Source organism: Rhipicephalus microplus, unplaced genomic scaffold (assembly GCF_043290135.1).
Source record: "Rhipicephalus microplus isolate Deutch F79 unplaced genomic scaffold, USDA_Rmic scaffold_15, whole genome shotgun sequence".
Lineage (NCBI taxonomy): Eukaryota > Metazoa > Arthropoda > Arachnida > Ixodida > Ixodidae > Rhipicephalus > Rhipicephalus microplus.
Window position 1 is genome coordinate 29,925,143 of NW_027464588.1, and position 26,330 is coordinate 29,951,472.

General features: G+C 42.4%; 1 protein-coding gene across 1 annotated transcript; it reads left to right on the forward strand.

The window, feature by feature from the left end:
• The first annotated feature begins 1,607 nt into the window (after window positions 1-1,607).
• On the forward strand, window positions 1,608-11,802 carry LOC142784625 (glutamate receptor ionotropic, kainate 2-like). Its single transcript, XM_075883056.1, has 6 exons — window positions 1,608-1,677; window positions 6,037-6,235; window positions 6,715-6,913; window positions 7,910-8,135; window positions 10,654-10,979; window positions 11,644-11,802. Exons 1-6 carry the CDS (start codon window positions 1,608-1,610, stop codon window positions 11,800-11,802), a joined length of 1,179 nt encoding a protein of 392 aa, XP_075739171.1.
• The last annotated feature ends 14,528 nt before the right edge of the window (window positions 11,803-26,330 follow it).

Genomic DNA, 26,330 nt, shown 5'->3' on the forward strand with positions numbered 1-26,330 from the left:
TACATGTGAGATAATAGTATTTTCCCAGCTAGAAAAGGTCAATGAGAAAGGCTAATGGCTTCATAAAACAAAGGCATGAAGCGATGTGTTCCTTGAGATCAGATATATGTGATTAAGACAAGAACAACGTGCGCCTTTTCCTGTATGGTATTATGTCCTGAATTTCCTAACGTGATCGGGTATAGAATGGCGCAATACGAAAAACGCAATTAAGCTTGTAAATATAAATTGGCGCACGAATGCTCGTAGCAAACGCTACCATGCTAAATATTAACTGCCCTGGCAGACTGCTAAAGCCTCCTAAACGGCATCGTTGCGAGAAAGTGTGGCATGTGCCTGATTACGCAATTAGCACACAATTAGTTCACAATGAGAAGATATTGGAGGAATAGGTTATTCCTTAAAGTAAAAACTTTCATAAAACATTCTGTTACGTGAAGAAACATTTTTTCGTCATCCTCGAGTTAGGTGCCTGACATCGAACAAATCAGAAGTTGTAAAGGGACGAAAGCGTTACTCTCTACCCAGTTTGGATTTTTGCTCAGTTTCTTGGCTATGGATTCGTATAAACCTTTTAGCGCATACGATACTTTCTTCCTTACGTCGTGTCCTCACTTTGCTCTTTGTTGCGCAAGGACTCGAAGACGTCATCAGCCGGTGAAGACAGGTTGGACGGATATTGCGTCGATATTCTGCGACAGATAGCGCTCCTGCTTGGATTCCGCTTTGAACTGCACCTTGTACGCAACGGTACCTATGGTGTAGTAAACGTACGTGGAGAGTGGAGTGGTATCATCAGAGATGTCATGGACAGGGTGAGTACTAACAGTGCAAATGACGAGTATCAGACGAAGTCCCATTGGCCGAATGACGTGCCCGCCTGTGTTCAATGCAATGCAGCTCTTCATCAGGCCTACTATGAAGTGCGAGCTACATCCAAATATTTCAGAAGTCCTCACCCTATATGAGAAAATAGCGGGGTGCCTACTGTGTTTTTTCTTTTTCTTTCTTTTCCTTTCTTTATTTTCTTCATCCTTTCTTCTTTAAACACAGTGTCCAGTTCAATTATCCGTAGTTTCTGTCCCCGGAACGCTGTTTTCGAGTGGAATCTAAATTTCATGTTTTTTCCAACCTTCGTCAGCCTGTAGAACATCTTAAATAAAGGACTTTCACGCGCTCGTAGAAATGAGGGTTGGGATTTCCGTTTTACTGAAGTCGGAATTTTTATAAATACGCTATTCTTGATAACGACTTCATTCGTTGTCGAGCAAATCTGTTTATCACCCTTGAAAATTTTCACTCCAAAATATTTCAACCGTGCGGTCATAGCAAGCGTACGGTTCTCCCAGTTGTTTTCAGCATCGTTTGTTGAACCTATTGACGTGATTTAGTTAAGCCCGTATCGGACAAGCATCGGGCAAGCATACTTTTGGGGCCTCGGAAGTTTGCCGCAGTAATGAAGTGTTCAATATAACAGATGACATATGGCATCTGAAGATGTGTATGGGTACTGACGCTAAAATATTTGGATCTTGTCCTTTCCAATTCAATGGGTACCTATATTAAACCTATATCAAGGATGAAACCCTAGTGTGCTGGACTGCACAATGGTCAATTGCTCGAAGACGGCTTTAGAGCGCCATGTCCCACTTTCGGCTCGTGAGAAGACCGAGTCAAGTGAGTCCCACCATAGTTTTCAGTTCAATATAGCTTGTTGCGTGAGCGTCCGTAACCGCATGCGCTTGAGCGCCCCTTTGGTAACATTTCAACAAATGCTTCCTGTGTACCGTTAAGGCCTGACCGCACGCATCTGTTGGAGCGGGTCAGTGCGCGGCTGTTTACGCGGTGCCGCACCCTTTCCTCATGAAGAGGGAGGGTGCGTGGGTACGAAAAGCTGCGCACCCTCTCTCATAAAGACACACAAAGAAACGCGCGGACGTGCTGCAATGGGTGCGTTTGGTCAAGCCTTCATCGCGCCGGTGCGTGGCTTTTGGACGCGGCGCAGCGCCTTTTTCCAATGAAGAGAGAGGGCGCACAACTCGGCCTATAGCTACGAACCCTCTCTTTCCGTAGGTATAGGATGCGGCACTGCTCGGGCAAGGACGTCAGAAGCTTTGCTATTAACAGTGTAAAAGTCTGCAATGAAGAAGCGCTAGTATCGATCGTGGCAGCCAACATAAACCCAGGACGCAGGAGGCGGTTGGCTGTTTACACAAAAACCTGAGGGGTGTTTATATATGTATGTGAAAAAATTGTGCGCTGTCGAAGAATGCCATGAAAGCGGCTGACCAGAAGGAGAGCCTATAGAGTGCATATGCCATTTTTCATCACACAGAGTCCTTGACTCCTTAGTTTTTTCGCCCACAAGCTCAAAAGTTAAGGCCTCATGCAGTGCACTACATAAGCCTCTAACGGAAGGTAGAAAGCGCTGCAAGACGGGGATTACAGGACATCAAAGCAGCGTCATTCGCTGTCGTCTATAGATTTTGCGTCTTTCATGAACTCATGTTTACACACCTTGCAGTCCTTTTTCACTGGGAGCGCTGATGAGAACGTTTTCCAATAGGCCGCCTCAAACGCTTCCCTTTTTCGTTCTAAGCACTTTCATTTTCTTTCACTGAAGCGCTATTCAGCAGTGCGCGTCAACGTACATTTATCTGCTGTTGGGAATTCCACGGACTCTCTCAGTGGGTTTGACTTGAGTACTTTTGGTTTGCATTCAGTTTGAAATAGTGACATCTTGCTAGAAAAAAATAGCCTGCAATACTGCCTAAGGGGTCCAAGTTGTTTCACAGGTTGCACATACAGCGTTGTTTGATCTTAAACGACGAAGTAAAAAAAAAGAAACTGCGCGTTTTTTTGTCATCGTTGATGATGTACCAACCAGTCCAAATAAGGACTATAGTACAGTTTATCTTAAACGGTAAAGTTTTCATTTGTTTATGCCATCGAGCTGACTGCAGTGTGAGGAAGGCCTTGAGCAGCTATTACCGCCACACGGCATGGGAAACTCACCAGTAGTATTGTAAGTGTTTATAGGTCCACACTGCAGTTATTAGTGAGCCCACAATGAATGCTGTGCTCACCATGCAACGCAAAATCCTGTATTTAAATAAAGATATTGCCAATCGTTAGCGAAAAATAGAGCAAATTAGCGAAACGCGTACTGATCACTCGCTCTGACAAGTTGTGATTCTGAGACAGCAGCCTAGTCTGTGTGAACCCGGCCTGTTGCTCCTCAATGAGACGGTATAACGAGTTCCTAGCCTCACCGAGTTTCGGACCCGTGGTTTTGTTTTATGGGCAAAGCTCCTTAAAGCGACACCCGTTCGTCCCTCGTAGTAGTAGTAGTAGTCGTAGTGTGTAACGAGTCTTAGATTTTGACCTCAAAGGTGGTGCCGGTGGGAAATTCCTTCTGTGTGTTGTTGAACAATAAAAAAATGCAGCATGTGCGTTAACTAAAACCGCATTCTCCTATCTCTCATTACCCCTTAGCAGCCATTGGCATATACATTGAGCGCTATCTGACAAGAAAGGGTTGCTACGTTATACTCGCTGGGTGTAACCTTCTTGGTTTTAGAAAGGTTTAGCGAGCGTTGGCCCGCAGTTCCATGAATACAGTGAACTAGTAAACACCATGAACTCAAGGTGGTTAAAGGTGGCAAGTAGACGCGAAGCGCAAGCCCAAAGGAAGTGTGCGTGTGCCACCTCTCATTCAGTCCTTGGAATGTCCGCTGAATGACGGTGCTTCTATTTGAGGAATATATGATGAAATGATGTGAGATGGTAGCACTTGGAGTGTTGAATAGGTGTACGAACGGACACACAGACAGATGCATACACGGAAGCATGGATGGTTTAACGGACAGATGGACGCATGGACGGACGCAGGAGCGGATGCATAAACGAACGCAGGGACGGACGCACAGGTCGACGTGCGGACGCACGAACAGACGCACGCGCGGATGGGCGGATAGACGCACGGGCGGCCACACAGACGCACGCATGGACGGACGGAAGCAAGAACGAATGGACGGACGGACTCTTCGCCCACTCTCCCTCATTCACTCCTTGGATATGCCACCATTTTTTTTCAAATGATTGAAGTCATAGATAGTATAGTCATTGGTCCTTGATAATTCAAGGTATACTGAGACAGCACATGAGTCAATATAAGCTCCTTAAGTGTCCATGTCAAAGCTGCTGCCTAACTCAATCAGTATCGAAGACACCCTGTGACTGCCGTTGACGGACATTCCAAGGGCTGGTGGCAGGGAATGCAGAGCTATGTGTGCTAACTATTTGCTTCTGGTCTATTAGTATCGCTTTAACAAAATCGTTCGTTCTAGCATGTGGTATTTTTGTAGGCTGTGGTGTTCCAGCACTTGCACGAAAGCTTTCTGTTTCTAATAAATACCTCACATGGCTGTTGGGTTCCACACAGCACGTTCTGGCCAAGACTCTTTTTACAGACGCAGCGTTTCTTCGTGCTTTAAGCACCTCACCATTTATAGCACTTCTATGCATTCCGCTCTTGCTATCAATTGGATCGTTGCGCTTTGGCCAGCGGATAAAACTGTGTATTCATACACAGAAATTCATTATTCTTTTCTGTAACACGTGAATGAATCTAAGAAATTGTTACAATATTTAGGACTAGAAAAGAGAGCTTCTGAGGAGGCATCAATGGCGTTGAATATTTCTGGTAACAAGGCGAGAGCAAGTACGTGTAATTTGTTTGAGAAAAACAAGTGTTTTTCATCGTTAATGTTAACCGTCACAGGCCTGTTATGTAGCCTGGACTTCAGCCAAAGGTTGTTTACGTGCAGAGCTTCGCATGACTCTGTTGCAAGCTAATCTACTTTTGAAAACTTCTTGATGGCGAACTTAGAAACCAGGCACTGTCTTCTGAACACTAAAAAAAATCCAGAGTCTGATACAGATCGTACCACCAGCAGGACTTTCAAGAAAGTCATCCGTGCAAGCAAGAGGTGTTGTTTTTCTAGAAATCCCCGCCTTTACGTTTGCAGCTCCGCTGGCGTTCGCTTCCGCAAAACGCGGTAGCCTGCTCCTTTTTGGAAGTGAGCCTGTGTTTTAATTCCAGCTCTGTCGCCGTTTCGCAGTACCTAGTCCTTTGATCCTCACTTATCGCATTAGCAGAAGAGCTTTTCCGCCACCTTTTTGTATTATGTGGCCTTAGCACAAAAACCTCGCTGCGAGTGTGAGATAAAAAAAATGAAAGTTTATCGGATGTCAGCTTCATAGTAAAAAAAAGCCGCCTTAGAAATCTTCTCGCGTTTTCCACAAAATTTTGTTGGAACCCGGATAGTCCATTTATTTACTAGAACGTTTGCACCTGATTTTCTTTTTTTGGTCAGAATAACCTTTATATGTGTAACATGCATTGTTCCAATTCTATGGCGCAATACTTATTCGCACACGTTTTTTTCTAGTTTCGTACAGGCTCGTCTAACTAAAAACAGGCTCACGGAAACTTTAGAGCTGCCGACATTAGCATGATGAAGCAACATGGTGAAGCAACCCGATTATGAAGCAACATTTTCTTTTATGACGATTCTCGCCATGCAGGACCATGTTATGGTTATTACGGCGGAACAACATGAACAATAAGTAGTAAACTACATCGAATAAAAGTATCAGGATAAACAGTGCTCTTTCAAAGAATTTACACATCTAACAGACCACTCAGTCTTCTCCGGAGCTTTGGCAAAATATTGCCACCGGATAGGGAGATAGATTCAATATATATATATATATATATATATATATATATATATATATATATATATATATATATAATATCTAGCTTCATACAATATCTAGAGGGGAGTCTGATGCTTGTACCCCCATGGGAATTATGGAATGTACAGGCTTCAGGGATCCTCCTCCTCGATTGAATTACTTCTTTGAGATTCGCGACGCTTGTTTTCCGAGTGTAAGACAAAGTGATATGAACTTGTCTCTTCTACTTTCTGTTGCCCTTGTCTCTCGACGTCTGGCTCTGCCTACTGGCAGCGTACCTGGGTTCGGCGCTGATATTCCACCTGGCGTCGCGCATGGCCCCCGCCGAATGGCACGTGCCGAGACACGGTCTGAAGTGCGACTGCGATCGCTCATCGGGTGCGGACAGTCCTAGAAATGCACTCGGGCTTGGAGAGAGCCTGTGGTACGCAACGGCGGCGCTCATTTTCCAAGGCTGTGAAACCAGCGCCAGGTAAGTATCGAGATGGTAAAATCGTTGTTAACGTACAATGTGCGTGGCGTGACTGAGAGTGTAGCAAACATCTAGTACGAAAGAAAAACAAAAAAGGAAGCTTTAACTAGATTATACATTGCTTATATCATCGATATACACAAAGGGAAAGTGTGCGCAAGGTAAGATCTGCTATGGATTGTGAGAGTCGCAATAGCATGCTGAGTACGAAAAATAGACGAGACCAGCATTTGCAATTGATTTGATGTTATTCAAAGACAATAGGAAGTCTATAACCGCAATTGTTAGAGCAAGGAACTGGTGAACTTTATTGGATTGCAATATTGAGTATTCTCATGGCATTATTGTTAACCACTTCGAATCGTTGCTTATAAGGATAAGACACGTTTTTCAAAATCTTTCAAATCGTCGGAAAGTTCAATGAGAGTGAAATATTGAAACGCCTGCCGTTTTTTTTATATTCCTAACATCGCTTGCAGGGCCGCGTCCACAAGGTTCATTGCCATCAGCTGGTGGGTGTTTTCGCTCATCATGATTTCCTTCTACACGGCCAACATGGCCGCTTTCTTGGTCAACGAGAAGCTCCAGTTTCCCATAGAAAATGTTCATGACCTGGCTGCGCAGTCCAAGATTAAGTACGGCTGCATGTCGTCGGGCTCAACAGAGAAGTTTTTTAAGGTAAGTTAAAATATAACTTCATGATGCTTATAATTTTGCCGTGCCAATAAGGTTTTACACAACGACATTTTCACACCTAGTCCCCCAGCGTCAGCACTATCACTGGTTAAATATTTTGGATATCTTTTTTTGGAGCACACATAAATGAATAAACTGCTGTCTTGACTACCAAATACAGTCATTACACAAAGCGTATTTGCTTAATAGCAAATTCGCGAATGGTGTTGACGCAAGCACTTTAAAAATGGCATGGTCCCCGTCCTTCAACAATTACAAAAGTTGTGTATTTCACTCGTGCGCATATAATTGAAATCTCTTAGATGCAAATAAAGTTTCTGCAGAAACAATATATTTCAACGTATTGTAACAGAAAGAGATGAAGACCTAGCAAAGCCTTCATTGAAAGCTTGGTGTTTCCTTAAAATGGCGAAAAAAAAAAACACGACGGTATCATCTGTAGTTGTTATGTATATATGTTTGAAAGAATAATTATGGCGAATAAAAAAACTGTAGCGCTTATAACTGCCGATGACCTATGTTATGCCGCCAGCGTTATTTCACCTACGTTATTCCACCATTTATTGTTCAGTCAGTGCTAGTTGTAAGTTATCCTGTATCAGCCCACATTAGGTCAAATTTAACCCACGCCATAGGCTACCTTTAGTCGATAATAACGACACCTAAAGTACTTCACTCATCAATCAGACGAAATTAGCTAGCGTGAGGCAGTGCGCTGTCAGCGTGTGCGTAAAACCGGTAGTACTTCCGTGGTATGAGAGAACTTGCGGAAGGTCAGGTCACTAGCATTCGCCATTTACAGTTTCTGGAGCGAACAGTGTAGGCAGAGAAGAGTACGTGCTACGCTATGAAAAATGTGGCTCTTGTTGGAATGAAATAAGCGATTTGTATTACAGCACTTTATACAGCGTACGATGATTAGGAATTTAGGAGCCACTGTGCAAGACATTGTGTCGTTCCTTTCACCGCCAACAACAGGAATCGAAGCTAGAGCCGTACGAACGGATGTGGACGGTGATGTCGAACAACCGCGAGGACTCCCTGGCGTCATCGACCGGCGAAGGCGTGGAGCGCGTCCGGAGGGGCGACTACGCATTCCTGATGGAGGCAGGAACCATCGAGTATCTCACAGACCGAGATTGCCAGCTGGCTCAAATTGGGGGCCCCCTCGACTCCAAAGGATATGGATTCGCGCTGCCCCGAGGTGAACAGGCCTGGGAAAGAAAGCTTGCCTTTCTCTCTCTCTGACGCTTTTCATGGTTCTTATTTTGTTTGCCTAGTGACACGGTGTGCAAGTATTGCTGTTTTGTTATTTTTGTGGGCTAGACTAAGAGCTTATGAGAAAATGTTCACGCCAGTTGCTTACGTCACATGTTGGTGGTGCTTCCGAATCATATTGAGGATGCTCGGTGCTAACTTCTGTGAGGGCCGCCTGTTGATAACGACTACGACACAGACATGTTTTTACAATTGTAGTGACTGCATGATGGTCAAAGTTGTACAGTGTGCTTATATTTATTTATTGGAGGAGCCTTAGATGAGTAAATATAAGAAAAACAAGAGAACTAGATTTTCGAATTAGGCAAATTTCCAGATTACCATGTTCTCTGAACAGCTTTAGATTAGAAAGTTCACGGTGGGTGAAAGTCAACTGTAAAAATACATGTTACACAGTTGTGTTCTATGGTGGGCCGAGGTTTTGACAACATTTTTATGAAACAGAACACAAATAAGTGAAGTACTTAGAGAGAGTGTGGAGCCTCATTCTGTGAGTTTTAGATGAGAATCTGTACTTTTCTATGTCCAATTTAGATTTATCTGCAGCCTAAAGATGTGCCATTCAGCGAGAGTGTGTATTGCGGGCATGTAAACCGTACATACTTATTTTTTTTATTTGAAGAGTTTTACAATTTGTATAAAAAATAAATGATACGAATAAAGAAAATACCCACGTGGGGTTAGCAGAGTGCGAATTTTTCTTTCTGATGAAATGAATTGTTGTGCTTTGGTTGCGAACAAATATTTGAATATATGTGTATAAGAAGACTTAAAATTTCACACATAACTAAAGCTTTCCTGTATAGATGTCACATATAGGATTTTACAAATAAACTTGATGACAAAGCTACCCCGAATATGTACGGAAATACAAACCAGGAAAGGCTATCTTTAGTAAAGAAGATAACTGCTAGAATGTGTCGCAATGACAAAATCTAGGTCAGGCAATTCAGCGCGCGGTGCACACTGTGCCGTGCATGAATCAGTAAAAGCAGACAGTCAGCAGGACAATCACCAGAACGCAGCGCTACAGTTTCGTTCAATCTACGAAATTCTTACGAATGCCTCTTTAGTTTTTTGAGTAGCTTAGAAACATGATTTATTGATATGTGAGGTTTAACGTCCAAAACGACCATATGATTATGAGGGACGCCGTAGTGGAGGGCTCCGGAAATTTAACTTAAAAACATAATTTGTTTCTTGAAAGTATGCTACACAAACTATTAGGACAAACAACTTTCTCCAGGGTCAATTATTACGTATGCTTGTTATTAAAAAAAATTACCTGGAGAGCAGCCTATGAAATATACCATAATTTTTTTTTCTGTCGAAACAACAACTCGATTATTAGGCTCGCCGCAGTGAAGGGCTCAGTCTATTTTGACGATCTGATGATCTTTAACGTGCTCTCAATCCGAATTATTTTCTTAATTGTATAGATCATCATGTGTGACTATATTATGCTCAAGCTGCGAGTAAGGGTGTGTAGTGACGAGTTAAGGTATTCAGGTTACAGACACGAATTTATCAGGTAACCTTTCAGACATGAGGCAGTGAGGTACCGTCATTAAAAAATGCTGTCGCTTTACTGAGACCGATATTTCAGGTTTAAACACCTACTAGTGGAACATTCTAGACATGTGCGTAGTTCATTTCTACCCTATGGTGACGATATAGAAATATTGAAAATAAATTGATAGGCTTATGAGTGTTTCAGCACAGAGGAACATTATAATTACCGCACAGTTTATTAAATGCAAGCACTCACAAATAACATTGATAATATTTCAATTCTGTTAGCCCAGTGAGAGACACAAATTGTATGTCAGCCAGAATTATATTTCAGAATATTGTCGGAAAGTATGGGCCTATCACAGTATTAAAAAAATTGACAAATTTAAGGCGCAGTGCAAAGGTGTAGCATTTACGCGCTTCGGTGCTGCTTTCCATTGCCGAATAGTCAATTAGGAACTGCAAGACAGCACCGAAAGATGTGATGCATATTCACACAGGCTATGTAGATATTACTGATACAAATCGCTCGAACGTAAGCGGGAGAGAATATAACTAACATAACCTTTCGAATACGTGTCTAACTGAATGTCACCTACGATTCGGTGTCAGCTTTTTTTGTTTTGTCTTGTAGTTATTCGCGGTAAACCACCGCTAATGCATGGGGTAAACATTCTACAACGGCATTTCGCAGCCCTTCAAACTTGTATATGGCGACAAATGTTTGAAGGTGGTTCCAGTGAGCACTGGAAAATCGTGCTGTTTTGTTCTACTGCAGAATAACTGCAGAATAACATGCTTTGTTGCATTTTCCATCACTCTTACAAGCTGACTGGTTGTTGTGTACTCGCATGACAAATATTGCAATAGCATTCGGTTCACTGACACATTAACAAGGTGTTAACGCAAAATTGGTCTGTAATTGATTTCAGGGTCCCCTTACACGGCCCACTTGTCCGAAGCCATTCTGCGGTTACAAGAAACAGGGGTCATCGCGCGTCTCAAGAAGCAATGGTGGGTGAGACATTGCTCTCAGCAACGCGAAAAGGAAAGAGGTGCGTCTGCACTGTCCAATGTGAAGGACTCGTCGGAGGAGGCCAATGCACTGGGTGTATCCAATGTTGGAGGCGTCTTCCTCGTTCTTCTTGGAGGACTCTGTGTTTCCAGTGTGTGCGTCTTCTTGGAATTCGTGTGGAAGACCCATCCTTCATCTAATGCCAAGAAGAAGGCTTTGGAAAAGAGTTGTGATATTATAGAAGTAAGCACAGCCATATTCCCTAACCAGTTACTGTTAGGTTGTAACTGTGATATCACGTACATTTCCAAAATAGTCTGAGATGTTTGCGCTAGACGAGACCTAGATATATTAACATTATCGCTAACCTGTGAAACCTATATAATTTTTGTTCTTTACGGTTCAGTTAGTGGCAATTTGAATGAGCGCAGAGGGATATAGAGATCAATTGTATAAAATGAATATTCCAAGTGCATGCCTCCCTTATTGTTTTTGTTTGTGCAAGAATTTCGTATTCACCACAAGAAACATTGAATTAAATGCACTATTATTGATTCGGAAGCATCTCTTCTGGAGGCTTAAGACAAATTATCAAGTGAAATATTTATTTCCACCATATACATAAAGATGGTTATTTCAAGTTTGACGTTCGCTGCTGCCGTCTCTCATACAGGAAAAGGAGCAACAGCTAAAGGTTATGTTGCGCGAGAGGGGCTCTTATTCTTATAAGCATTCGGTTTAATATATGCCTGCGGCCTCAAAGTACTTGTCCTGTATGCACAATCTAAGGGGTAATGCTTGCAAATGTTAGATAAGGCTGTACGGTGACCACCTTAATATATTTAGATGACTTCAATCACAGTCTAGTTAACCTATCTTTTTACCATGGCCTTCTTCTTCTGCGCAGCTGTCCAAAAAACAGTCGAAGACTTCGCTAGAGGTGCTCGCAACTGCTCAACAGGATCGCTCAATATCGGTGCTGCCGGCCATGACGCTTCAAGTGGACGTGGTAGACAACCGCGAGGCTTCGGCGCATGCGCAGCAGATGAGACCCGACGTTTCCTAGCAGTGCGGCGAGTCACCAGACGTTCTTGCCACGGCTACGCAGAACCTCGAGGCGTTCTGGTGACTCTTCGATATAACCCGTGTGACGACATAGTGGACGCTGAAAAAAAAAAGCTAAAGACCTGCTGACTTCCACGACCAAGTGTTTTTGTCGCTTCTGCATGTGACCCGCCTTTTTGAAAGACGGTGAAAAGTGTGAACCAATTGAGTAAACGTGCGCTAGCTGACTCACTCCCGCTCATCATGGTGCGTCCTGATATGGGCGTCTTCTGAAGCCATCATCCGAAACCGCGTTTTTTGTAAACTGAACGTTTCGTCCTATGGTAGCAAATCACGTGAACTTGCATGCTAGATATAAGAAAGGAGGAAGGTGAAGATGAAGTCACTGTGTGGTGTAAGTCAAACATGTCGAATAACTAATTACAGCTGAACATGCAAGGAAATGTTAGAAAATGAACCAACAAGCAATGGTATTGTCTTACCTCATCAAATATTGGTTGGCATATTTCTTCCCCAATGGGTACCATTAGGCAAGCATGCACGAGTAAAATTATTTTAACCTCTTCACCATTTGAGAAAAGAAGGGCACGTAGGTCAGGCCTTACCCTTTCATTAGTTCCGCGGATGATTTAATTGTCTGATGAAGACAATATTATTGGCGCCATGGATTCTAACGAGTATATACGAAAGTTACGGCCGTCCTTAGCAAGTATTACTAAGCAATTTGGCAAACTGCATGGAAAGGTTGTTGTTATCGTCTTTCTTGGGAAGGAGCACACAGAGGTCGTTCAGAAGAGGTAAGTATAAATCAGCGTCAGGGGCTTTGAAAAAAAAAATGATATGGGCTAGCGTGTTATCATGCACTGAACAAAGGATCTGGGTAATCAAAATATTTATGGATGGAGGGAAGACCATGTGATCATTTTGATTAGTATAGCTGGGACAAATAAAATATTCATGTCCGAATTCATGGGGTGTGCTACGCTTGTCGCTAACGTAGGCCGCATAATGCATTTGAACCAACTCATTTTAAATGCCATTATAATTTACCGCTGTCTTTTGAGGTATAAAGAAATTGATACCGAGTGGTCACCTGAGGCACCGCCATCATAATCGGCGGAGAGTGGGAAGGGACAGGGGTTGGTCTCCTTTTCCCCCACCTCGACCGGAGAAAACTGCCAGATTTGAAATAAAGTTTCTTCATTCAGCAAGTGTCCATAAATTTAAAGGCCATTTTCTCCACTTCAGTTTTGAAAGTCTAAGTTATATAAAATATGTAGCGGGGATCTAAGTTATCGAAGTAGAGGTAAAGGATACGGGCAACAGCGAGATTCTTTATCCGATAGCTTTCGCAATCGGCAAAAATGCGCAAAAATAATTCTGACCTGCAACGATGAACTTTAAAACACTTGTCCTAAACTCAGTCTAAGTTGGCACCTTACAGGTTCTCACTTATGTAAAAAGAAAACATTTTTGATTTACGACGATTCTGAAACTCTTTAAAACTTGCTTCATCAAGGTTGCAATGGAAGCGTTTTCACGGGGTTCACTAGAGTATCATCCTGGACTGCAACTCTAACGTACAATTTTTTTTAAAAGACTGCTTTAAAAAACGAGTGGCTGTTGAATTACAGGAGGACTAAGAAGTATATACGATAGCAAAAGAAAATATATGTATCGTTTAAACTAATCCTAAAACTCTGCACGAAATGCTTGGAGTTGATGTAACAATTTCTGTAATTCAAAAATTACGTTGCGCTGACAAAATGGTATCTCAGATGATGTGGCATGTTCGACACGCGGAAAAGAAGGTAGTACACTTTTTTAGACTCTTACCTGCACAAAAAAATCAATAGGTTGCCGTACGACAATCGATTAAATCATTTCGCAGCCTAGTTTATGAAAACGATGATGCCTACATTAAAATATTCTTGAAGGTAACATAGAAAATACGTGAATAATTTGCGAAAGTGGTAATCAGGGGCTGAGAGATATAAATAATTGCCTTGCTCGAACACTGTATCTTCTTCAAAATTTAGGAGAGCAATTACTGTTATAAGGGCTATTTATTGGTGTGTCTTATCTCGTATATGAATCTACCCAGTTACTCTGTGTACATGTTTGATTGTTGTACTAAAGAAATAGTGGGGAACAACCGCAATAAATTAACCGTCACATTTCACAATTACTGCACAAATATGTGAGGGCCATAAGAATGTGCTGACTACGCTGCCCTTTGTTCTGGCATCACTCCGCTATATTTGCTACCTATGAATTCTTTCTATCAGTGATTGTAGTGTGCCCCTTGTTATGACACAACTGTCACTGCAAAAAGTTTAAACCTGCCTGTTGTCACTGCGAGGGATATGTGAAAATGAAATATTCAATGTTAACTGCCTCAATTCTATTGTATTTTGTCAGCTATATTGGAAGCCACGACGGGCGTTATATAAAAATAATAATAAATAATTTTTATGTATGTATAGAAAATTCACAGTGCGTAATATGTCCACGAGTTAAGGCGCAATGAGACTCGTATGTCTCCTGAAGCGACCATCATGCTAGACGTTCACGTCTGAGAGAATGAGCAAAATTAATGAAAACTTGTGAATCATAAAAAAATATTAAACCACTGATTACACAGTATGCAAAAAAGAAAGAAAAAAGAAAATAAACACTCTAATTGGAGTATAAAAATGAAGCTTATACAAAATCTAATAGTAGAAGTTATAGTATTTGCAGATGAAGCACATACACTATAAATAAAATGGTTATTTTGAGCATTTTTTCGTGAATTATTGAAACTGTATGTTTTAAAGAGACATTAGAAGTATTATTGCTGGTTCTTCTTTACAAAACGAGAAATATATGAGTTTTTGATGGCCAGTTTGATTGAAGATTAGTAGACATTAGACATTAAAATTATAATCTATAGCCTTATCACCGTAGCGAGTCCTAAGTTTTTAATAGCAAAAATATTTATCTATAGATCTGACTATTGCGTTTAAAATAAACACAGAAGCGGTCAGACTCAATATTCAATGTCAAAACTTGTGGTTGATTGCATGTTGATATGATCGACAGAATATGGGCAAATTATACAATCTGTTTTAGCAAACTGGGATGAAGAGATACACCAATATTTGAATAATAGAAGACGCTGAATGAGAGCTCCGCTCAGCTTGCATACGTACCATTTGAAATGACTGCACTCTTGAACGACTGTTACTATTATATAGGTCTCCAGGTGGCTGTTTCGTGTTGTCGCTGAAAATAATGGCACTAAGTTTCGCGGGTGATCTTGAGAAAGTGTGATATTTGAGAATTTGTAATAAACATGCCACAATGGCTTAGTGCAGAATATGAGTGTATTGTGTTTTTAATGCGAATCACTAATTTATTCGTTATAACGCATGCATGTTGAAAATGCCAAAAATTCCTCAAATAGCAAACTGCAGAGCTAACTATTGTGTTCAATAATTAGCCACTGGTTCTCGAACGGTACACCTATTAACTGAAACATAGCTTCTTTTAGCTGTGATGTGTAGGCGTTTTTTGTCGCGAATATTTCTTTTTATTTTTATTTTCAGTTAACTAATGCGCAGTCTGCGTTAGCAAACTTGGCATTTCTGACGTTCACTTGTAGTAACTGATGTTCCTCAAAAGAAAAAAAAGCGATAGTGTCTGTGCGTAATCGCGCAGAAGTTAGATGTGACCAGATAATAAAAAGTGACAGGGAGCCTCTAAGAAAAAAACAGACAGCTCAATCTTACCGTGGTATATCGAATTCTCAACTGAAAACACTGGGTACTACTTAGCCATTCCTTATACAGTAGGCACTGGTTAACGGCGATAACTATTTGGTTGAATTTGGCTGTTGCCGCACTTATTAGTGGTCATATTAGTATAGGCGAAGCGTTAAAATTTAAGGTCGATGCTCGTAGCCAAATTGACGCTTAGTGCACGCAGATTGTATGACAATAAGTACTTGCCTAGGTATTGAAATTCTTTAATCGAGATAAGCTGGCTAAAACTACATTAAAACTGTAACAATTAACTCGTAAAGTTGTGGAGGGGACAGTGCCAGAACTCTTCGTATTTGTTCAAAACTCCAACTTCCTTGCCGACTTAGATGACTATATATGGCTGCTGTTCGCAGAGGAGGAAACAGACAAATATAATGAGGAAACGCATCGATGTTAACTAGAAGATAACTAACCGATTTGTTACGCTCACTAGAGAAATTGGTCGGGAGAAATGGATAAATTAGGAAGAGAAAAATGATGACAGAAGCTATCAGGTAAGTAGAAGCATACACACACGTAAGTTTCATAATCTTTCTGCAAGGCGAGTTCCTCGCAAGAAACTTTACCAGCGCTTTCATCACCAACCAACTGGTGTGTAAGGTATATGGAAGTTCTTGCTTTATGCAATATACCATACATGTGTGATCATGGCCAATCATAAAGCCCAGACAGCGATAACAACACCACATACAATAAAATTATGATAAATGCGCAAATTTGAAAAAAAAATAAACCAGTCAAAACGGAAAGATCGGAGCACGAAAAACATATTTCGCATTTTTTCACCTTGTGCGTTTTTGGCATGCACTTTCTAGTTTTGAGTCTTTATCCGGGAGTCACTAAAATGAAATTTCCAACCCTTCAAAAGTTACGAATCTCTCAAATAAACAACAATTCTAAACGAACAGCTGAGCATATATTGCACGCTCATTTGCCTGACTTAATATTTTTGCACCTCTGCACCACGAACAATGTTCCTGAAGCTTTAGAATGTCAGTTTAATAAAATCTGAACAAGGAGATTGACTTAGTATTCTATCCTAAATATAAAAAACAGCAGTGTATTTATTTAACAAACGAAACAAGGTGAGAAATCCTCGCAACTAGAGAGGACCTTTCTTTTAGTTTAGTGCAACTTAAAAATCACATTCTTCGCGTAGTCACACTCTGAGAGGTCCTAAATTATTACTGTATTCACCTTTATCAAACGTTCAAAAAATCGTAGGAAGATTGTACTACACGTGAATTCACAAGTGGAAAAAGCAACAGGCGTGATATTTTCACGAGGTATTGACGGCAACGAAAAAAGCAGACGGAAGTTCGAAGATCAAAGTGTTTATTTGGCCAAACTTGTGGGTGTTGAACGAAAAAACGATTGCAGCGGTACACACTGGCGGTGATAGCAGCAAGCTGTCGATCAACTGACAAGCTAAAACGCGCGTTGGCATTTATACACGTGCCATCGAATATTTCCGTCCTACTGAAGTTAGTTCCAGAAGAATCTGTAATGCTATCGTTGTGGGAGTAATCGCATGGGAAGGTTCTATGGTTATCTTGATGGTTATTTAGTCAATGAGCATGGTTGTGCAAGGTAGCGCATACTCGTGTAATTCGCCGATAATGAAACTTGAGAAAGGAGTGCGCCCAATATGATGTTTATTGTCTGCGTCAATGCGATAAACGGCATTTGATGGCTGGTGATGTTTAAGCTGCATGAAGGTAGCGTTGATTGATTGATTGATATGTGGGGTTTAACGTCCCAAAACCACCATATGATTATGAGAGACGCCGTAGTGGAGGACTCCGGAAATTTAGACCACCTGGGGTTCTTTACCGTGCACCCAAATCTGAGCACACGGGCCTACAACATTTCCGCCTCCATCGGAAATGCAGCCGCCGCAGCCGGGAGGGGGTAGCGTTCAGAACAATCCCACCTTCACTTCTTGTTCAACCTTCCCAGCGGACACATTCTTGAATGAGTCTGGTGCGTATATAGTTTCTGGTCGTTATTCATACCCGCACGGAACTCACGTCACGCGAGTGTGAGCTTATCACGCCATGATGTGTGAGAGCATGCACATATGGACCAATAACAACTAGGGCAGTTGTTTACCATTTTTAATGTGATACTGCCTATCACTTGTGGCGAAGTTGTTTCATTCGCCTCAACCCTGCGATGGTGCAGATGGCACGTACGTGTTATAATTGTCTACAATATTCTATGCGGGATGGAATTCATTACATCTCAAGATATCACAGTCTAATCAAGGCAGTTCCTTTAGGGTGTCCGTTTTTCTGTGAATCTCTTCACCTTTAGCTGTACGCGCTGTTACATAAAAAAAATGTTCACTCTGCCGCGGTGGTCTAGTGGCTAAGGTACTCGGTTGCTGATCAAATCCCGGCTGTGGCGGCTCCATTTCCGATGGAGGCGGAACTGTTGTAGGCCCGTGGGCTAAGATTTGTGTGCACGGTAAAGAACCCCAGGTGGTCCAAATTTCCGGAGCCCTCCACTACGGTGTCTCTCATAGTCATATGGGGGTTTTGGGACGTTAAACCCCACATATTAATTATAAAAAATGCTCGGGCATACTTTTCTGGTGCCCGTTCTCTCACTGCTTCAACTTACTGTGCCTGAATTCAGTTTCGCATCTGAAACGTATTCCAAAGATATAGCTTAACTAAAGTAGAATGTTGAAGTACTTTCGCTCTGAAATAATATTGCTTATCACAAGCCACGATGAAGTATTGCAGACATTCGTAGAATATAGGTAAAAAAAGACGTCACATCAAGCATGTAGGCAGAAAGACTGCTCGCTGATCTCAAGAGATTGCATTGTGTATGATGCACCAGTTTTTTCAGTGTTTGGTAATTATTTTCTGTGTTATTCATGCAATTAAATGTACATACTGCAGCTGCTACCACGTATGAATGATTAGTTTGAGCTGGCTCAAAGGAACGTTGCCGCATTAAAAAAGTAATATAGCCGAGAAACGAGTTGAATAAAGTATGTATTGTGCGTGAACAACTGCTCAAAATGCAAGACTAGACGCTCATCACGAGTGTCGTGTGTTTCATTTCAGAAAAGATGCCCTTAAATATCTGAACAAAACGCGAAGGGTATGAATCGTGAATATGATACTTTATTACTCTTATTTAGGAGAGCAAAGATTTTTGTTGAAGGGCATTAGATGAAACTGGCTACTTTGGTTCGGCGCAGTATTACTTATAATTGTATTCCTGTATTGGTATTGTTTCACATATTTCCAAATGGAAAAAACAAATCGACATACAGGGTGAACTGCAGTACGTTTCAAGTCTTATTTGGGCTCGTGCATTAAAGACAAGGCCAATTTAAACTTTCTCTGCTATAGTAGCACACATTCTACTACAGACTATACATGAAGTATTTATCTATTTATTTATTATGTGTATAATTGGTACCCCACAGGGCCACCATAGGGCATTCTGCAAATTGCGCGCACCTAGAAGAAACATCAACACTTTTGAAGTATGTTGCTGGTGTTACGGCATATTTCGGGACTGAATGCACACTATGATTTCATGGAGAGACGTAACTTATTTTTCATCTTGAGCTGTAGTCTATTTAAAGAAACACTTAACTGTAAAATAGCCAGAGAAGTAACAGACTGATTCAATTTAGCGCCGTATGCATATAGACGTACTCACCGTCTCTCGAGCTGCTGAAACTGTCGCTGCTTATTTTGTGCTATCTAGCCACATCTATAGAGTGCTTGCACAGCCACCGTAATACTCTCCATTTCCCTTTTGCCACTACCAGCACGGGAAAATACGGCTGCTCAAATTTATTTAACGGAACTTTCTACCGTTACATTCTTCATTGCACCCCGCCACGGTGGTCTGGTGGCTCAGGTACTCGGCTGCTGACCCGGAGGTCGCGGGATCAAATCCCGGCTGTGGCGGCTGCATTTCCGATGAAGGCGGAAATGTTGTAGGCCCGTATACTCAGATTTGGGGAACGTTAAAGAACCCCAGGTGGTCAAAATTTCCGGAGCCATCCACGACGGCGTCTCTCATAATCAAATAGTGGTTTTGGGACGTTAAACCCCACAAATCAATCAATCAATACATTCTTCATTGCAAATTTCATTTTATATTCATTGTGCGTGCTATTTTATGCTTTTTTCTAGGATCTCAGAGCTCAGCAAACGAGCACAACGCCTACAAGTGTGTCATATTAAGTGTAGAGGCGTCTGTTCGTAATCTCTTTTGTGCTCTGTTGTTGTGCTACTCACGATGGTATTGTTGCACAAGCATAAACTCGTCTTACAATGTATTCTCTCTTACGACCTCTTACAACTGGCATGGCGTCAAAAAGTGATACTCGATATTTTTGCGAGTCCTCAAGGCTGATTGCATAGGTTTTAGCTTGTAGGGCATTTCTCGCGTTATTGTTTGCTTCTGGAAATATGATTGAGTGTGCGCGCGTGTGCTGCAGAATGTGCTGTGTTTATCTCTCTTCCCACTCTGCTCTCTATCTTTCATCTCTCCCATCCTGCTCCCATGCACAGGGTAGCAAACCGGCTGCCTATAGGCTAGTTAAGCTCCCCGCCGTTTTTTTTTTCCTTCTATTTTCCTTCCTTCCTATTTTCTGGATACAGTGTTATTTTTATATTTCCGTTGCCGTAGGCCCTGGGAGTAAACAAACGAAGGAGAACAAATATCTCTGGACACTTCATTGTTCAAAACTTAAAGACAGGTCCACGAACAGCCTTTCCGCAGCAAAAGAAAATCACACGAATCTCACGAAAGAAAAAAAGAGGAAAAAGTAGGTGGAGCATTCGTCTAAGTACGTGGGCATCACGTGCGCAGTATCAACCACTACCTTTTTTTTCTTTTTTTTTCTTTTCTCGACAAGAAGAAGCAACAGATGAAAGCGCGGGTGAGTGCTTTTAGCTTTTTCCTAGACTACACCAGCGTGTCTCGCATTTCATGGCGTCAATAGCCACGACAGCACTCGGGCGTGCGTTGCACACGCTGTGGCGACATTTTGTCGCAGCGTTCTTTCAGTTGCCGTGGTGCCGCCGATCAGTGGGCTGTCACTATGCGATGTCTCCAAATCGTGTGTGCAAGACGTGCAGCAAATGAGAGGTGACAGAACGCAGAAATCGACACGTGTGCGATCGTCGATTCAATTTTTTTGTTCTTGTTCGCATATTTACACCTATGTTTGTGGCTGGGAAATAGAATAAAAAAAATGCCATCAAAAGTAGTGACGGGTTGTCCGGAGAGGATTCCGTGTTACCCGGTTTTCCTGCTTGTATTGCAGGAAGTGCTGCCTGAGACGTATGCGTGCACCTGGTTCACGAGCTAGCACGAACGCTTACACACACACACAAACACACACACACACACAAACACACAATATATATATATATATATATATATATATATATATATATATATATATATAGGTTTTAGGACGTAAGTTCAGGATATTACTGTTGTTATTAAATTGTCACCCTTGCACATTACAGAACTCCTTGAAACAGGAGTACTGGTCATCCTGTTTCTTATTTTGCTTAGTCCATTAAAAATATTTGTTATAATTGGGAATCAGTCTGTTTATATTTTAAAGTTTTTTACATCTTCCTCGCTTTTTTCTCTTTTCTAGCACGCATTTATGTCCTCTCTTGCTACTCATTCTCCCAGATCAACTCGTATCCCCACTTGCGGAATGAACTGACGCATGCTTCGCACTATTTTAGTGGCTATCAGGCACACTGTCGACAGAAAATGCTGCGTGACAGTAAAACAACTGCTCGGGTGGACTGTCATAGTGGATGGACGTGTTTTTGAGCACTCCCGATCGACTGCGCAGATAAGTTGTTTTGCATGTTTTGAGCTTGTCTTTATAATTATAAGGCAGAAGTTAAAATCTCTGAGGCACTTATATAATTGTGCGGCTTTTTCGGGGGTCAGTCACCAGGTATTCATTAGTTTGTGCGGGTGTGTGTTTGATTTTTTTGGTTTTTTGTTTATTCTTTTGCCATACCGTGGGGGAAGTGCACGTACATTCAACACGCAAATTTTTGTAGTACAGCTTAGACTTTCTCTTTTTCGTAGGGCAGGGCTCGAGTTTTGTATTATCGAGTGAGACAAGTCAAAGGGACAATTGGTGTCAGAAAGGCATGGTTAAAAAGACTGTAAAGTGTTCAAGATGTTGGGTTGGTTTGAAAGTGGACGCAAGTGTAGAAGTGAAAAGAGAAGAGGCTGATGCGAAGTGTAGGATATGTGAGGTCGAGGAAAAAAAATGGAGAAAATGATGATTACCCAGTGTGACCTGCTGAGGAGAATCACCGACCTCGAGGCTGCGTTGGTGACAGAGCAAGAGAACGCGAGGGCTATGGGAGAAAGGCTGAAGCCCATCGAGGAAGCACTAGCCAAGGGGAACAGAGGAGCGGTCTTCGGAGAGAACAGTAGGGAACCGGCAACCAGTACGGCGGAGAAGAAAGAGCAAGCAAGTTTGGAAAAGACAGGTTCAGCCGGTTCATTTGTCGCAAGGCCCAGCTTCAGCGAAGTAGTGGTGGTGCTGGGAGGAAAAAAGCAGCTGGCGTTATAGGTGCAAGTAACCCTCAGGTGCAGGACGCTCTAGATGAAAATTCACACCGTGTGATAATCGCCGGGGACTCAAATTTAAATCGATGCACAGAAGCCATCATAGAGAGGGTAAGAGGTGAAAAAAGGATTGCAGTAGGGGCGTTCCCCGGACGCAAGCTGAAAGCAGTCATGAGGCAAGCGAGCGCAAAACTCAAAACTACACTTGATAGACGAGACCTCGTGATAAATTCAGGAGGTTTAAACAATGTCTTAACGAAGATACAGTAGAACTAGTAACCACACTGGCGAAAGGCGTCAATGACATGCGCGCCACTTCTGCTCAGGTACAGGTAGTGATATGCACAATACCGGAGGTACCGGTGCGTGATAGCAACCTGCAAAGAGCGGCTCTCAACGCAAACCAAGAGAAATGGCGGATGAGTCGAGAGGAAGGCTTTGAGGTGGTGGAAATAAACAGAGAGGTGCATAGGTGGGGTGGTTTTCAACGAGACGGAATTCACTTCGATGGGCGGCTAGGTCATGAGGTGGGTTGGCGGCTTGCAGGGCGCGCAGTAGCTTTTTTGGGGGGGGGGGGGGGGGGCAAGCGGGCCCTTCGAGGTGCAGGATAGCTAGTAACGAGGAAAACAACCAGGGAGACTCTTCGACAGGTGGTATGGACAGATACGATTCCAAAGTGGCACCAGTATCTAAGATAGGTAGAGTCCGCGGCAGAAATAGACGTAGCCATGAGCGCCGAGCCAATTCAAACATAGGGTATATTAACATGCAAGGTGGTAGAAACAGGCTGAAGGGGGAAGACATAGAAGAACAGCTTAGGGAGGAGAGGGCCATGGTATACGGTTTTGTAGAAACACATCTCAGGGACATGGAACAACCTCCTAACAATAAGGACTACCCGTGGGAATGTTGTAATAGAACAGAAGGCAGCAGAAAGGGGGTGGTATTGGGGCATTCATTCATAAAAGTACAGACTGGCAAAGGGTCAAGCAGGAGTGCAAGGAACATTTATGTCTAAAAGGGAAAGTGGCAGGGCAAATTACGCTCCTTGGATTCGTGTACTTGTGAACGGGAGCAAAGGTTCGAGAGGAAAACCAGGCAATGGCCGAGTGTATATCAAATGACATTCAGGAGTTAGGAGGAGAGTGCGAGATAATTGTGCTAGGAGATATGAATGCGCACATACAAGATATTGATGGGTATACTGACCCAACAGGCAAAATGATCATGAATATGTGTGAAAGGCATTATTTGATTATTTGCAACAGTACCGAGAAGTGTAAAGGGCTAATAACATGGGAGGTAGGAAGGGTTCAGTCGACGATAGATTACGCAATGATGTCACAAAGGTTGTATGATAGGCTCAAGGGAATGCACATAGATGAAGGTGGCTCCAGAAGTATGGGTAGTGATCACAAACGTAACAAGCTAAGTTTTGAAAGAGCAGTGAAAGCGGGAAGGAGACAAGATGAGCAGCTACAGGAAAATTTTTATTCAGAAAGGCAAATTGATATAGCCACCAAAGAAACTGAGAAAGTAATCACTGAAGATAACAAAGCAGTGTGGACATACACGAATTCAATAAGACTGTTGGAGCTAGAGCTTGCTAAGGCACGTGACAAGTCACCCCGGAAAAGAAAACACAAACCCAAGAGTTGGTGGATGAGGAAGTTAAGAGAGCCATAGCAAAACGTCAGGAAGCCTCTAGGTAACAAAGACATGCTAAGCAGCGGGGTGAACCGACAGATGATGTTGAAAAAAAATGGGACACCTTTCTAAGCCGTAGAAGTGATGCATCCCTTCAGATTAATGAAAAGATCAGAAGAAAGGGATCTCAGTGGCTGAAGTACATAATAAAGATAAAAAGGCAGCTGCAAAGTTTGGAACCAACTAAACTCCCTAAAAAATGAGACGAGCCTAGAGCACAAGTTTACAACTACAGCCCAGGGTGCTAGGCTTGAAGGGGACGAAGCTATTGAATATATAAGAACAAGGGTGACAGAAAAATTTCAACAAAGAAGTGCTTTATATACCACAATAGACAAGGCTGAATCAAGTGAAGCAATGGCTTCATTTTCACAACGAGAGTGGGAAAGGGCTTAGAAAAGTGTTCTTAGCAGTACATCAACAGGCCCAGATGGCATTTCATTTATCCTGATAAAGTCATTAGGTCCGACGTCTAAGCAGGCTTTGAGAGAGGCAGTGAGCTAATATTCGATGGTGAAGTTCCCGATGGTGGAAACTTAGCAGGAGGAGAATGATCTATAAAGGAAAAGGGGACAAAGCTGGCATAAAGAACTACCGTCCTATACCAGTGACATCAGTGGTCTACAGGCTGGCGATGCAGATAATAAAAGAAACACTGCGGGCATGGATATAGGATGAGGGGTGCGGGGGGAACTGCAGAATGGGTTTGGGAAACAGGAGGTTAGAAGACAATCTGTTCTCACTGACGCAGTACATTGAAATATCAGAAAAGGAACACAGGCCCCTGTGGCTAGCATTTTGAGATATCAAGGCAGCATACAATAGCGTGGTTCAAGAGAAATTGTGGGGAATACTGGACACACTAGGCGTGGAACATGTAGTCACTAATCTTTTAAAGGATATCTATAAAGGTAACAAGGTAGTTATAAAGTGGGAAAAACAGGTAGCCAAGCCTGCAGAGGTAAAACGTGGACTTAGGCAGGCGTGCCCCCTGTCACCCTTGTTATTCATGATGTACCTACAAGGAATAGAGGCCAAATCAGAGGGATGTGGACTGGGCCTCAACCTCTCTTTCGTCAAACAAGGAAAACTTATTGAGCAGCCACTACCAGCATTAATGTACGCAGATGATATAGTGCTAATGGCCAACAACAAGGAAGATTTGCAGAGATTGATGGACATCTGCGGTAATGAGGGAGATAGGTTAGATTTCGCATTCAGTAAGGAAAAATAAGCAGTCATGATTTTTAATGACAACGAAGGTATTGAGCTTAGACTACAGGAGGTCACGCTAGAGATAACAGATAAATACAAATATCTAGGCGTATGGATAAGCAATGGGACCGAGTATTTGAGGGAACACGAAATATACGTGACGACTAAAGGTAACAGGAATGCAGCAGTCATGAAAAATAAAGCATTGTGGAATTGTGGAATTACAATAGGTATGATGTTGTGAGAGGAATATGGAAAGAGGTCATGGTTCCTGGTCTGACGTTCGGCAATGCTTGATTGATTGATTGACTGATTTGTGGTATTTAACGTCGTAAAACCACCATATGATCATGAGAGACGCCGTAGTGAAGGGGTCCGGAAATTTCGACCACCTGGGGTTCTTTAACGTGCACCCAAATCTGAGTACACGGGCCTTCAACATTTCCGCCTCCATCGGAAATGCAGCCGCCACAGCCGGGATTCGATCCCGCGATCTGCGGGTCAGCATCCGAGTACTTTAACCACTACACCACGTGGCGGGGCGACGTTCGGCATTGCGGTCTTGTGCATGAGATCAGAAGTTCAAGCAAGATTAGAAATTAAGCAACGTGGAATAGGTAGGCTTGCCTTAGGAGCTCACAGGAATATACCAAATCATGGAGTACAAGGCGATATGGGATGGACATCATTTGAGGGCAGGGAAGCTAGCAGCAAGATAAAATTTGAGAAGCGATTGAGAGAAATGGGGGAGGAGCGTTGAGCTAGGAAGTTATATAGCTAATTGTACATGAAGAATGTCGATACAAAATGGAGAGAAGCGAACCAGAAAATGGACTGGTAAATACTGGAAAAACAACAGGGGGCCAAACCAAAAAGAATTATCGGTTAAGAAGATGAAGGAAGCTGTGACCGATATGTGGAGAATTGGCATGATTAAGAAATCCGCACTTGAGATCTATCGAACTTTTAAGCAGGAAATTGCCAAGGAAAGGATCTATGATGATACTCGGGGTAGTTCTCTACTGTTTGAGGCCAGGACGGGAGTATTGGGAACCAAGACATATCGGGCCAAATACGAAGTGGTAGACACGGTATGCAGTGTTTGTGGAGAGGAAAAAAAAACTGCCGAACACTTGATAATGTTCTGTAAAGGGCTTCACCCTATAGTTCAGGATGATGGCTCAGAGTTTTTCAAAGCACTGGA